The 15,019-nt window shown below is 52.6% G+C and overlaps 1 protein-coding gene across 1 annotated transcript in view; it reads left to right on the plus strand.

The window, feature by feature from the left end:
• The first annotated feature begins 6 nt into the window (after positions 1 to 6).
• Smtnl2 (smoothelin like 2) overlaps positions 7 to 15,019 on the plus strand; it is a 23,715-nt gene continuing 8,702 nt past the window's right edge. The window contains exons 1-7 of the mRNA XM_004638302.2: positions 7 to 415; positions 8,140 to 8,224; positions 9,376 to 9,612; positions 10,385 to 10,460; positions 12,070 to 12,249; positions 13,251 to 13,368; positions 13,693 to 13,844. Coding sequence (XP_004638359.1) covers positions 26 to 415; positions 8,140 to 8,224; positions 9,376 to 9,612; positions 10,385 to 10,460; positions 12,070 to 12,249; positions 13,251 to 13,368; positions 13,693 to 13,844 — 1,238 coding nt within the window. The 5' untranslated portion in view covers positions 7 to 25. The remainder of the gene's footprint in view (positions 416 to 8,139; positions 8,225 to 9,375; positions 9,613 to 10,384; positions 10,461 to 12,069; positions 12,250 to 13,250; positions 13,369 to 13,692; positions 13,845 to 15,019) is intronic.

The raw sequence follows: 15,019 nt of genomic DNA on the forward strand, positions 1-15,019 counted from the left end.
GCAGGACTGTGCACCCTGCTCGGCTATGGAGTCAACCCTCGACGCTGAGGAGGCGCGCACCGTGCGGGAGTCGCTGGGCAGATACGAGGCGGCGCTGGAGGGCGCGGTGCGCACGCTGCACGAGGACATGCAGGGGCTGCAGCGCGGAGTGGAGCGGCGCGTGGCCGAGGCGCTGAGCCTGGCAGGCCCCCTGGCGCGCACCGTGGCTGACCTGCAGCGAGACAATCAGCGGCTGCAGGCGCAGCTCGAGCGCTTGACGCGCCAGGTGGAGGCGCTGGGCTTGGCGACAGGGCTGTCCCCTGTGCCCGACACGCCCAGCCCCCCGCCCGCGCCCGGGGTTCCAAACCGCGCACCCCGCCTGGGCACCGCACGCTTCTCCAGCCACGCCACCTTCTCGCTGTCCGGCCGCAGCCAGGTGAGCCTGGGGGAGCTCAGACCACCGGCGTGGGTGCGTGTGCGCTTGCGCAGGGGAGTAGGGCTCTTCTCTAGCGCCGCCAGCCTCTGAGTGCGTGTGCTCCAGAGGTCTTTTGCCTCCTCTGCCTCCACCTGCCGCCGGGACTTGGTCGTCTGGGGTCCCACCACCTCTCTAGATAGAGTTGGAAAGGTCAGAAGCACTGCTTTGTCAGTCCGTTACACCTGGCTTTCATCCTCTTCTTTGGAGCCAGACTTGTGTGGCCCGAGTTTAGCCTTCCCTCGGCCCCATGGCATAACAGCTTGGCCTCTGAGGTCCACAGCCCCTGCCTGTTCAGAAACGGCTGGGGTTACAACTGTGGTTGCAATGGTCAGCACCCTCTATCCGCCACCTCTACCTCCAACTCTACTCACGTGCCCTGTGTTGCTGTTCATTGAGGCCTGACCACTCAGGTTATAGATTAACCCAGACTGAGAACTCAGAATGCCAATGTGTGTGTGTGTGTGTGTGTGTGTGTGTGTGTGTGTGTTGCAATCAGATTGGGGCTGCTTATATTTGGGAACCAACATCTCAGGGGGCAAATCCCTTACCGTGAAGGAGAGTAGAGGAACCAGCATAGAGTGGTGTCTAGATTCCTGGGGTCAGTGCCTGGCCAGAGGCCGGTGTGCACCGGTCACTACCTTGATCATGGGCCTCCTGGAGTGGCAGGTCCTGGGTAGGTTTCCATGGTGTGTGCAGTGGCCCTTAGGTGGGATTTTCCATCCTGAACAACCATGTGCTCTGGAGTTGGGTTTCCAGGGTCTGCACCTGTTGCCCCTCCTCCATGCAGTCTCTCCAGCACTAAGCTCTCCTGCTGTGTGCCTGGGCTGCACCTCAGGGGGTGTGGAGGAGGCCTTTCCTCAGCAGGGCCCAGCCAGGGTAGAGGAGGCCTTTGCAAACTGAGCAGTGCCACAGTGCTGTCAGCAGCCAGGGATGTCCTGTTCCAAACACAGTAGTCATTTTGGAGTGGGTATCCCAGGAGGACTTTGTGGTAGAGGTCCTAGGCTTGCTGCTGCTGGCGCCAGTGGGTGTGGGTGGGGAGCTGTGCATGCAGCCTCAGAAAGACGGCAATAACTCACTGGCCAGGTCGGAGCCCTCAGGTGTGAAGGCCTTCAGGATGCTAGGCAGAGCAGTTGAGCTTTGTCCCCGGGGCAGAACCCTGTGTGTCCCAGTGCTCTGTGTGAAGTGTCAGGGAATATGGATAGAAGTACTTAAGTCTGTCCTTTGAGCATGACAGTCTCTTTGTCCCTGGTGTTGAATCACCACCATGAGCTCACAAGTGCCATGCAGTAGGTGCATTACTCGTTTCTGAAGTTTTACTTTAACTTACATTTGCTACTTATCTGCTAATAGAAGCAGCTGTTCAAGTTTTAAGAAAAATAATTTCAGAATCTTATATGTCTATATTTACATATTCACACACGTGTATGTATATATGTGAATAATTATTTCCAGTCATGACTTTTTCTTTCTTTCTTTTTTTATTTTAGGACAGGGCCTACAGGGTCTATAGGGTCTCACTACAAAGATCAGACTCATAGTGATTCTCCTGGTTTCAGCCTCCCAAGCACTGGGATTACAGGCCTGCACCACCATGCCCAGTGTCAGTTGGCAGGCTCAGCATGTCCTAGGAGGCGGGGCCTGCAGGGCATGCTGGGATTGAACCAGGGCTGCTGTGCTCTGCCTAAGCAGGTGCTTCATGACTTTTTCAATGGGAATTTACCATTGTTTACCAGGGCCAAGCTAGCCCTTGTGGTTTTGGGGCTGGTGGGCTGAGAAAGTTGGGAGGTGGCAAGACAGGTCCTCCTTGTACCTGGCAAGTTCCCTCAGCATTGGCTGGTGATTAAAAGGTGAGTGGATGTTAGGATTGGGGTGTGGGATATATAACTTGATTGTCATGGTTTAAGGAGACTGGATGGGTCTGAGCTGGGGCAGTGGTGTGTGGATTAGGCTGTCTTGGGTGGGGACTTCAGAAGAGGACTCAGCAGGCCAGGTACCCTTTGGATGTGAGAATGGAGGCAGAGCAGAACCCTGCCATGGGAGACCACTGGATCACTGATCCGGGCAGGACATACTAAGAGTGAGGCACCTGTGGAATTTCCCGTGAAGCTGTGAAAGAGCAGGTGGATTCATCGTTGGTACTCCAGAGAGTGGCTAAGGCTGGTGGTGCAGGAGTGATTGGGGCAGAGCCGGTGGTTGAAATCATAGTAGGTGTGGTCTTCAGAGCAACTGTGGAGAAGTAACCCTGCTCAGAGGCAGAGGAGTTTGAAGGAAGCACAACCAGGCCAAGGAACTGCAAGAGAGCAAGGAGGACCTAGAGTGCCCACTTTTAGAAAGGCAGAGGGGAAAGCTGGGCATAGAAGTGCACACCAGTAATCTCACACTCAAAAGGTTGAGGCAGGAGAACTGCTATGAGTTTGAGGCCAGCCTGGGCTACATAGTGAGTTCAAGGCCAACCAGAACTACATAGTGAGGCCCTGTCTAAACAAACAAGAAATGCAGAGGGGAAACCTCTGGAGGAAGAGCTGCAGCCTATTGGGGTTGAGGATGGAGACTGCTCTGGGCAGTAGGTTATGGACTCCAGAAAGGACTCAGGGCAGTAGTTAGCAAGTATAGCTGAGCATAGTGGGCAGAGGATGGTCCTTGTCCAGCTGGCCAGAGGCTACATAGCCCTAGAGCCCTGGCTCCCTTGGCCAGAGGCAGCTCCCCATGTCTGACTCCTGAAGTACAGTCTCCGCTCTCTTGCAGCTCACCTCTCAGGAGTGCCAACCCAGGTTCTGGTGGTGAAGGGGGCTATGCAGAGGCATGCACACATCATGGGTCATGTGCTGTGACCAGCTAGCATCCTGTGATCCGGTTCCTGGGCATGAACAAGGACTCGGGGCTTTAGGGAAAGACTAGAGTGTGGGCTGGGTGTGGTGTTGCATGCTTGTAATCCTAGCACTTGGGAAGCTGAGACAGGAGGATTACATGAGTTTGAAGCCAGTCTGAACTACTGGGACTCAAAATAAACAACAACAACAATGACAAATGAATGTGACCAGTGGACAGAGTCACAGCTGGGCGCTGGGCTACTGGTTGTCTGTGGTGGGGTCTGGGTATGAGGGTCTCATTCCATGCATAGGAGCTAGGGGTGGTTGTGCTACTTGGTTTGTGGCCAAACCTGGTGGAAGCTGATGTTACAGTACTCCTATGTAATGAGCAGAGAGATTTTGAAACCCTTTTACTGGGGAGTGTAGGAGTTGGAGGTAGGTTGTACTCGGCATATGGATATACCTTGAACTCAATGCAGAAGGGTTTGGTCAGGTAATCTATTTATTTTTTGGTCTTTGTGAGACAAAAGCAGTTCAGGCTGGACTTGAACTTACTTTGTAGCCTAGGCTGGCCTTTAATTTGCAATATCTTCCTGCCTCAGCTTCCTGAGTGCTGGGATTACCTGGTGTTAATCTACCTCTGAGGGCATAAACCTTGATCTTGCTACAGCATGGATGGACATGGGGCTGGGCAACAGAGGAACGGGCAGGGAAGCTGGGGGAGGAGAACAGGATACTATGGTGGGAATAATTAGGGTGGACTCACTGCAGGAAGCCTGAGACCCTGAAACAAACAGGAGGTACTTCTGGAATATTTACTTGGAGGCCTTGGGGGCCTCCTTCCAGTTGGGCCTCAGCTTCCTTATAGCTAGACCGAAAGGGATTCGACTGGCCCTGCTGGACCCCTGTGTTAAGCAGGCAAGATAGGTGGAACCAATAGACCTGGTTAACAAAAGTGTCCCAGGAGCCACTGCTGTTGTCTGGCTAGTAGTAGAGAGCCAGGAGCCTGCTGGGGGTCTGGTATAGATGATGACAGCCTTGAGGTCAGGCCCGGGTCCCAGGAGGCTGGCCCAGAGTTGTTTCCTGGAAATGTCATCCTCAGTTAAGCTGGAGCCACTGGGTCCCCATGGCCAAAGTAGCACAGTCTCTTAGGAACAAGTGCCAGGAGCCAGGTGTCAAAGGCCTGACCATGAAAGAAACCAGACTCCCTTATCTGCCTTCCTTTCCCAGAGGCACCGGGTGATAACAGAGTTTAATGCTTTAGGGAGAGGTCTGAACTGAGTGTTTTAAGACTGTAGTGTGAGTGGAGGTGGGCGGAGGCAGTGAGGTTGATGGGGTCAGCCTGTATCATTGCCTGGCGTGGGCTATGCTGGGCACACACATGGGCTCCCGTTTCCATCTGTGAGCCCTCATGGATCAGGCAGCACTGAGAAGACCCGAAATATATATTTTTTCCCCCTGAAAAATGTTTTACAAACACCCATAGTAAGAGGGTCTCATCTCCCACAGTCTCTGAAAATGGATTTATCTCATCTCTGCCTTTCCTCCCGAGTTCCCAGGCCTGGGCTTCCTCACAAGACACCTCCCCCTTCCTAAAAGAGTGACATGGGGAATCTGGGGGTGTTGACCAGCTCACTAGGACCTGTCTGCAACCCCAGGGCTCTGCTGCGACTTCTGTCCTGGTCCAGGCACTCAGAGAATACCTTGGTCCCCTCACTCATGGCTGGGGCAGATTGCTCCCACCCAAAGAAGACTGATGCCTGCTGGGAAACATGCCAGAGGCGCCCAGGAGGAGACTCAGTCCCATGGCTCTAACCTAACTGGACTTGGCCCTTTGGCGCTGGTGCTACCAATCTATGGAGATCCTGCCTGGGTGGCGTCTTCCAGTTTTCTCTAGGGCAGGGCTTGTGGGTGCAGACTCAGCTTGACCCAGGTCCTGGGAGGCAGGTTTGTCTTGTGTTGTCCTCTCTGCCCTCTGGCAGAGCACTTAGTAGATAGAGCTCTGGATTGAGGAGGAAGACCCTAGTTCCAAATCTTGATGTGGCCACTGCCTCCAGCCAGTGTGAGTTTAAGGGTGGCCTGCTGTGCTTCGAGCTGGTTTGGTCTTGAGGATGGTCTCACACTAGTACATTGGTCTTAAGCATGGGCAGTTGAGGAGTGGTTATAGACTGAAAGTGGGGTGAGAGGCAGGGGAAGGCAGGAGTCCAGAATCAATCCCCACCCCAGCTGCTGCAATCTTCCCGGCCTGAGTTAGCTCAGTTCTTTCCCTGTGCCCTGTGTTAGGGACCCTTTTTCAGAAACCCAGCTAATAGAGAATGGTACAGCCTACTTCCTGTTTTGTCTCCAGGGGTCTCTTGGGGGTCAGAGATATGCAAACAACGTGCAGGGACAAGCATTTGAGCCCCCTCCCCTTCCCAAGACCTACATTCCTGGGAAAATGATTTCACCATTAGCCTTTTCCTCCAGGCCCCTGCCTGGACCTGTGGAACCTGTTGGACCACAGCAGGGGGGCAGGGTGGAAATGGAGACCCCAAAGCTGACTTGGCCCTGGTGACAGTGGAGGAGGGGGTTCCACCTGGACTGGAGGTTTCTCTCCTCTCACTGATTGGGTTTATGTTTCTAGGGGCACCCTTCCTGCTCGGAGCACGGGCTCATCCCTGCCCTTCTCCAGCAGTTCTCCAAATGGGTCTGGCCTCTCCTGTCCACCCTCCTGAATCAAAAGTTGCAGGGTTGTCCCCTGCCCAAGGCTCCTCTGTTCTCAGGCTCTAGGTTCTATTCTCTGTTGTCAAAGAGGTCCTGCCTCTTCCATCTGGAAAAACTCCTCAGACCTCTTTTGCCGGCTCACCTCACTTGACCAGGATTTGGATGGCCGAGAAGCACCTTGCAGCCCAAGCCACCTACTCTTCCTCTCAGCTTCTCCTCAGCATGGCTCCTGGCCCACAGCATCCTGTGCTTCTGATTCTGCTTCTACAGCCATCACTGGTGACATCTTGGCAAAATGTGATGTGATTTCCATCTCACCTTGACTTTTCCTTGATCTCAGGCCGCCTTTGGGTACATTGCCTTTTCCTCTGGCCTGTCTCCTGGCTTCTGCCCTTCTGTACTTCTTCATTCCTCCCTGGCTGTCCCTTCTTCCCTCCTCCACCACAGACAGCTCTCACCTCTTCTGCTTCCCAAGATAGGCTTGCCTCATCCCAGATTCCCACCAACACTGTGCTCTTCTTCTGCCTGGCTCCCAGGACCTTGTGGATGTGGTGGCTCCTGCTTCCCCATTGTCCATCCTTCTTTCCCTTTATACTTTGGGCTGAAATATTCAGCTAACTCCTCAGCTTCCTGATGTCTCCATCCTGTCCACAACAGAAGTCCTTGCCCTCTCTTCAGAACCTCCTTCATCACTTGGCGTGGGTCACAGTGAGCAGCTCCACATCCACTCTGCCCTTTCTCCACAAAGCTGAGTCCTGGTCCCATATCACCTCCCACATCATCTCTGCCTGGGACTATTAAGGTGACTGGTCATCTGGTGTCCCCTTTTCTTGACATGTTAGAAGCGCTGGCTCCTAAAGGATATCCCTAGAACCCATCATTGGATCCTTCTTGTCTAAAGACTTGAGTGCAAGTACTCTGGGTTGGTGGCAGTGCTGTGTGGATCAGAATGCCTGGGCCTTCATGTCTCTCTGTTTTTGCAGTCACCAATCCTGCTGCTGACAATGGCTGCCTCTGCTCATGTGCCTGGCTCACACTGGACTTGGCTTAGGCACCCTGCCCTTGGGAGTCCCTCCCTGCCCCCATGTGGAGTCTGTCTTACATATCTTCATGTTGGCTTGCACCGTCTGCACACTTGCCAGCCTAATTCTCCCTGGCAGGGTGGGCACAAACTGCACTGGTTACAAAGGACCCAAGCCATCTGGGGCTGGGAAGCTTGTTGACCATGGCACCAGGCTAGAGACCTTTAGGGAGAAGAGAGGCCAATTTTTTAAGCTACCTGGTGTGGCCTCTTAGTAGAGGCTTGGTTGAGGTCTGCTATTGTTCCCTCTGGCCAAGCTGATACCCCAGCTCCAATGACACTCAGCCTGATTTACCCTCACTGAGAGGAAGCAGGACTCATGGTCAGCAGTCACAATCCTGGCTGATTTTCATTTACAGCCCTGGACAGTATAGGTTCCCTCTTTGAGCGCTTTCTATTGAGTCCCATCTGTGAGATGAGCCTCATGTTTGGTGATGTCCAGATGGCATTTGTGTACCCTTCTTCTATTCTTTATTAGGGACTGTGATATTACCCAGCAACTCACCCAGAGCCCCAGTCTCCCCCACCCTCTCTATCTGTCCACCTCCTGCTCTCCTCACTGCTGCTGCAGCCCATGGGGGAATGGCAGGGTGACCTGGAGCCAGTGAAGCCTCTGTACACTGGGAAGTCTGTCCTTCTATGCTGTCTGCATGAGGGGCTTATTGCCCATCCCTTGCCTCAGAATACCTTGTTCCTTCCACTTCCTCCTGCCCCCATGTGTGCAGCCATGCTGGCCTGGCCCAGCTGGTAGGAAAAGGGGCCAGGCTGTCCTAATTCATCACCTACTCCAGGCTGGGGGAGGGGGAGGGCCACCTGACACACTGCTCAACCTTGGCCTTTGTCCTCAGCTTTTTTAGGCTCTGGGATGAGCCCAGGAGAGGTGTTTGCCTTTCAGTATGTGAGGCTCTGGAGCTGGGTGTGTTTATCTCAACTTGCTCTTGACCTTGGTATACCATTATACCTGGGGACTGTTTCTTCTCAAAATGAATGAGGTTCACGCTGCCAGAACCAGAAGGAACTTTGGGAACTGGTTTTGGGGAGGGCAGCTGGTCTCTGTTGATGGGACCCCAGTGACATCCATGTGCCTGCAGAGTGTGGATCATGAAGCTGGAGAGCCTGAGATGAGACGAACTTCAAACTCATGCATCGTTGAGAATGGACACCAGCCTGGTGCAGGTAGGGGCTGAGGGCAGAGGGGAGGTATTTGGGTAGGCTTGGGGGTCAGGGTCTCAGCCAGGTATTTGTGCCTGCCATGCTTGACTGAGGGAGTAGGGAACGTGAGTCTAAACCCCAGCAGGCAGAGAGGATTCTAGAGCAGTAGTCCAATTCATTGTATAGCAGAACTTTTATTTTTTAAATTTTTTTTGCCTTTTTAAGAAGAATTTTAAAAAAAATTTTTATTGAGAAATAAATATAAATGAGACAGTTTCACAGCTGATTAATACAACAGTTTTGATAGTCAATACACCGTACATTGTTATCTTCTTGGTGGTTATCCATAGTACAAGAAGCAGACAGGATATTCTGTCCAAACACTGTTAGTACACCTCTTTCTTCTCATTAAGTGAAAGTAGCTGTAAATTTATCCTATTTTGTATATATAAATACAAAATGATCTTTCCTTTGTATCTTTTTAGATATTTATTTATTTATTTTGTCCTGTCAGAGGTGAATATTCTATTGGCATCTAAATACTATAGGTGTTTGAATTCAACTAAACAATCTAACACTGTCTAGCAGTCTATAATATTAGAGGGTTATCTTCAGAAGTTATTGACTTGAGCCTTTTACAGCTCATCGTATTAATATGGATTTACTTTATATACCTTGTTTTTATACTTTTCTGCTGGATGGTTAAAACCAAGATATAGCAAGACCTATATAACAAGAAATGTAACTTTTGTGTCTGATAAGGTCAGCCAAGTACTCTCAGGATTTATCCTGTAGCCCTGTACTGCCCTTTGTACATCCTTTTGTCAGTGTAGCAGAACTTTTTAAACAGAAGGAAATTGGAGATCTTAGAAGGCAGTGAGCCTCCCTGTTTCTGGAGAAAAGCAAGCAGGGGCTGAGGAATTGTCCAGATATTGAAGAGAGGGAACTGATAAGCCAACTACTATCTATTGAATTTGCTGTGAGGGGAAAATTGGGAAGAATTACTTCCAGGTGGAACAGCAAGATGTCCTCAGAAAGGGAGGTTAGGAAGCTCGAACTGTCAGGGAGGTTTTCCTGGAAGAGAAGGGCTCACGGAAGCTGGAGCCTCCTGGGTGCTGTGTCCAAGGCTCCTGTGCCCTATGCAGCTGACCTGCCTCTCCTGCCTCATATTCCAGGTCCAGGCAGTAGCCTGACCGAGGTTGCCCAAACCTCAGCGCAAGAGCCCAAGCCTCGCCCTGTGAGCCTCCCCTTGCAGTTGCCCCACCAGCCCGTCACAGCTGTCACCCGTGTCTCTGAGAAGTTCTCTGGGGAGACCTCAGTGGCTGCTCTGTCACCCACATCTGCTGCCATCCTGGGGGCTGTTAGCCCCAGCACCAAAGAGGACTCCACCCCTTGGACTCCCAGTACCACTGGTATGAATCGGAGAGCATGTCATGGGGGTCTGTCCACCTCATGGTGAGGGAGGGAGGACAGGGGCTCATGTCATGGGGGTCTGTCCACCTCATGGTGAGGGAGGGAGGACAGGGGCTCATGTCATGGGGGTCTGTCCACCTCATGGTGAGGGAGGGAGGACAGGGGCTGGGGGTTGCAGGACACTCAGGAAACCCAGGCCAAGCCCCATCCCACTTCTGCCCATTATTGTGACCCCTTCCTTTATTCCATCTGCTTTGCCAAAGGGATCTGACCTTGCCAAATTCTCTTTCAGATATCATGACACACGGTCATCCTCTGTGGGAAGGCCATGGCTTTCATGATGGGTCAAGGCCCTGGTTATCTTGCACACTGGCACAGTCCCCTTCCTGGGTATTGTGCCCCCTCAGGACCCCAGCCTATTTTGGGCCTGTGGTCAGCTTCAGCGATGTGTCCTGGGCTGGCATGATATGGGCTTTCAAAGGAGAGTTTGGGGACAGTGTTCAGTGGCCACACAGCATAAGAGGCCTCAGGCTCTGTGCCCTCAAACAGGGTAAAGGTCTTTTAAAATTAAAGGACCTCTTTGATGTCATTGCTGTATATGTCCCCATCCTCCTTTCTCCTCTGTTGACTGAGGCAGAGCTAGCTTAGTCCAGGGGTTCCTGCTTGTCCCCCGGGTGATGCTGGGGAAATGGACAGGGCTTGGCCAAAGGCAAGGAGCTGTGGCTGGCCTTCCTAAGGCTGAGTGTCTTATTTCCTTCTTTCATCCCACAGAGAAGAATTCTTCCTTCACTCGGTCTTTGCCAAGCTTTGGCTACAGGGGAGTGGCAGCAGGCAAGTGCAAGGACAGGTGAGTTCCTTGCTCCCAGGTGGCCTCCTCTGGGACCAGGCTGCCCACATCCCCTATAGGGAGCTCGTTGTCTTCCTGAGAGTTGGAGCTGTGGAGAGCTAAGGCAGCTGGGTTAGTGGTAGGGTAGGAGCAGGGAGAGGTCAGGGTGAGGCGAGGCCACTGCCTTGGTGGAGAGGATTTGTTGGAGAGGCACTGCAGCAGACTCACTCCTCTTTGGGCCCTTCTAAGCAGGTCAATTAGAAGATTGAGGGTGTGGACTCAGCGTCCTGTGAAGAATTGTGGGGGATTTATGTTTCTTATGGTAAAATGAGGCGAGAGATTAGGGCATGGCCAGCCAGCTGGGCAAGTAGGCATACCACGTCAATCACAAAAATCCAGGTCCCACGCACAGAAAAAGTTCCAAGCTCCACACTAGCGACCAATCAGAAAATGCTGCTTTTAACTTCATCTGGTGCAAACTCAAGCACGTTTTTGATAGGATGGCCGAGATCTGCTGTCCGAACGGAGGACACGAAGGAGAGTCACCGTTAACCTCATTAGCCTCTGTGTTCTTTCTGTCAGTGACCCACTCTACACAAGCGTGCTTCTTTTCCTATTTTTGATTGGTCTGTACTCACTCCACAGAGCACCTTTATTTTCCTGCTTTTAATAAAATATAAAACCTTGCTATCATTAAAATTTAAAAAAAAAGGATCGCAGATGTGCAACCCCAGCTACTTGGGAAGCTGAGGTAAGAGATTGCAAGGTCAAGGACAGCCTGCATAAGTTAGTGACTTAGTGAGACCCTGTCTCAAAATACAAATACAAATAAAAAAGAGCTGGGGAGGTAGCTTGGTGCAACTGTTCTGGGTTCCAAACAAAAGAAGCCAGCTAGGATGTAGCTCAGTGATAAGACCATTTTCCTAGAATGCATGGTGCCCTGGGTTTGACTCCTAACATTTAAAAAAGAGAAGGTTGCAGCTGTGTGTGTGTGTGTGTGTGTGTGTGTGTGTGTGCGCGCGCACATGCACGTGCATGCATGTGTCTTAGCACTCAGGGAGGAAGAAGGGCTGGAGGGCCTTTTACTTTCTCTGAGCAGCTGCCTGAAAAGGCCTGTGGGCTGCTGGGGCAGGCAGCGGGGCTTCCCCTTGGTACAGACCTCCTACAGGTCTCGTGGGGCTCTGTGCTCCCCAGGTCTGTGAACTGTGGTCGCAACTAGGTGGGTTGGCAAGGTTGGCTCCCCCTTTTTATAATAAAAGGAGAATTGTGACTGCCTGGCATGTTGTTCCAATGGAAAACAAAGGGGGTCTTATGGAGTAGTAGTGGGGGGGGCTGTCCTGGTGGGGCTGGCCTGGGCATACCTCTTGCATAAGGAGGCTGTGCCCCTGTCTCCCCAGGCACAGATGCATGCCAAGGGAAGGTTATGCCCAGAGAGGGGCCCGTCTTTCCTCCCCAGTTGGGGCTGATGGCTTCAGACAGCAGCACTGTTTAGAAGCCTGCCAAACCAGTTGAACACTGGGGCAAGCAAGGCTCCAGTCCATCTCACAGACAGAGTGCAGGGGCCAGATGTAGGCTCAGGGAAGCCAGAGCTGCCTGGGTCTGTGTTCCTGACTTGATGCTTTTCTCTTAGTCTACCTTTGGTGACATCCCCCCAGTCGCCTCTGTCCCCGCAGCTGCCAGCCACAACTCAGGCCTCTCACCAGGGGGAGCGTCGAAGGGAGCTGGTGAGGTCACAGACACTGCCCCGCACCTCAGGGGCACAGGCCCGGAAGGCGTTGTTTGAGAAGTGGGAGCAAGATACAGCGGGCAAGTATGGATCTCCTGCGCCCATCAAGCCTGTCCCCCAAGTAGGCTCAGCCCAGCCTATAGGCAGATAGGCAGGCATAGGAAGGCTGGGCCCTGTCCTGTTTCCCCCCTCTGGCAAAGTCAAAGTCAGGCTGGGTCACAGGGTGGGCAGGGGTACGTCAAGGGGCACTAGTTGCGGGGAGGTGAAGGCTGTGGGGCAAGTAGCCAGAACAGGCCTGGTGAAGACCTCTCCTGTCCATTCTGTGGCACCCTAGTCCTCAGCACCCCCAGGGACCCAAGCCTCTACACTTGAATTCCTCATGGGCTGTGGCATGACTGGGGAAGCTACAGGGGCTAGTGCTGGGTGCCCCACTAAGGGGCCAGGCTTGCCTGAGGACTTATGAGGCGCCATCAGCAGGAGCCTACTGACCACTACCATGCCCTTTTAGCAGAGGTGTCCTTGGGCTACTGCCTGCCTTTGCATATTTATCTAGTCATCTCGGCAGTGTATTGGCACCTGCTCTGTGCAGTTTGTGACCCAGGCCTTCTGTGATGATGGATGACAGCTGGACTGCAGTGAGGGAGTCAGATCCAGAAAGCTTCCCCCTGACCCCAGGCAACCTGACCAAGGCTGCTAAAGAGGGTCCTGGGGCCCCAAGGAAGGGACCATCTCTTCTGGCTAAGAGAGAGCCATCCAGGAAGGAGGTCTCTATCAAAGAGGCTCCTAAGGAGGATGAGATGGAGGAAGGTGGACCAGGAAGAGCACAAGGGCATGAGGCCATGCTGGCTCAGGTCCTCTGTCTCAGGTTTTTCCAGAAACTCTGCCTCCTGCTGTGGGAGACACACGGGATCCTGGAGGTCTGGAAGCGGGAGACTGTCCTGCCAGACAGGTCCAAGGGGGCTGTTTGGGTGGTGTATGGTGTTAGCCAGTATCGCCCTGAGCGAGAGCACTAAGGTGGGGTCTTCTTAGGTGGCCTGGGAATGTGCTCCCTTCGGCCCCCCAGCAGGGCTACCTTCTCTCCGTAGGGGCAAAGGTGAGGCTCGTGCTAAGCTGAAGCGGTCACAGAGCTTTGGTGTGGCCAGTGCCAGCAGCATCAAGCAGATCCTGCTCGAGTGGTGCCGCAGCAAGACCCTGGGCTACCAGGTAAGCCCAGCCCAAGGTCAGAGCAGACATTATGGCCTTTTGCTTTTATCCCCCTGGGCTTCCAAGGCTGGGGATAGGGTAGGATCCAGAGAAATCATCCCAGCCACCTGCCACAGGCAGTTAGAAATTGGAAGAATCCAGATTTAGGCCCAGGAAGACCAGTCTAGTGCACCTGAAGGGCTGGGGTCTGGTGATGACATTTGCTGCTGGGCAGGGCGGGTAATGGGCTTTAGGGAGGGCCTGGGAGTATCTGCTCGTGGGACTCATTGGATGTGGGGGGCTGAGGTGGGCATCCGTACTGATGCCCACTTGCCCTGCTCGCAGCATGTGGACCTGCAGAACTTCTCCTCCAGCTGGAGCGATGGGATGGCTTTCTGCGCCCTGGTACACTCCTTCTTTCCCGACGCCTTTGACTACAACGCCCTGAGCCCCACACAGCGGCAGAAGAACTTTGAGCTGGCCTTCACCATGGCTGAGTGAGTATGGCAAATCCCGCCGGCCCCTATCCCCAGCCCAGACCCTGAGCCTGACTCCTGCCCAGGTGAGATCTAGCAGCACACGGGCAACTGTCCAAAGATTTAAGGGACCTCTCGGCCATAGGTCAGCCTTCCTGTTGTACAGATAGGAAGGAAGACTAAGGCCTGGCAAGAGATTTTCCCAGCAACATCCAGCACCCGGTGATAAGAGGAAGGCATCTGTTCCAGCCTCTGGGGTGTAGTCTAGAAGACCATTCACAGACAGGTTGTGAAGGGCCCGTGGGACAGGGTCCCAGGAGGAATAGGTCTGCTTCTCAGGCTAATGAAGAGATGTGTTGCTCAGAAGAGTTCAACTGCTGATCGGTAAGATTTCACCAGGTGAAATCTGGGTTATTTCAAAAGTAGATTTTTTTTTCTTCCCTGAATACCATTCTAGCATGTACAGTGAAATTGCCTCTCTTAGTTGTTTTCTATACTAAGTAATTCATAAAGAAAATAGGCTTGTTCTAACTTGCAGTTCTGGGGATTAGAAGTTCAAACTCATCTTGATGGCAACTACTTTTTTTTTTTTTTTTTAATTTAGCACAGGTTCTACAGGGTCTTACTAGGTAGATCAGACTTGTAGTGATTCTCCTGTTTTTAGCCTCCCAAGTGCTGGGATTACAGGCATGTTCCACCACGCCCAGTCTCAATCGTACGGCACACCAGGGATCGAACCCCGGCTTCTGTGCTCTACTTAAGCAGGCACTTTAGTCTGCTGAGCTATCTGGCTGGCCCTTGCATCTGCTTATCTTCTAGTGAGGGCCTTGTGCTGCTTTAGCTTATGGTGGGCAGTGGAAGGGCAAGTGTGCACCACCATGTACACGGTGGTGGGAAGGGAGAGGGCTGCCTACTCTCCAACAACCTGTTCTCAAGAGAACTAGTCCACTCTTGTGGGAACTACATTAACCCCTTCCATTAGTAAGAGTGGATCCCACATGATCCAAAATGCCTCTTACAGGCTTACCACCTCTTTTTTTTTTTTTTTTTTCCAAAGTTTTATTGACAAACAGATAGCAATGAGACAGTTTCAAATCAAATCGGAAGGACAGTTTCAACAAATAATACACTGCATATATTCTTCTTAGTGGTTAATTGCTGTACAAGATGCGGACTTGTGATCCTATTCACAAACA

This window comes from Octodon degus, unplaced genomic scaffold (genome assembly GCF_000260255.1).
Source record: "Octodon degus isolate 3935 unplaced genomic scaffold, OctDeg1.0 scaffold00098, whole genome shotgun sequence".
Taxonomy (NCBI): Eukaryota; Metazoa; Chordata; class Mammalia; order Rodentia; family Octodontidae; genus Octodon; species Octodon degus.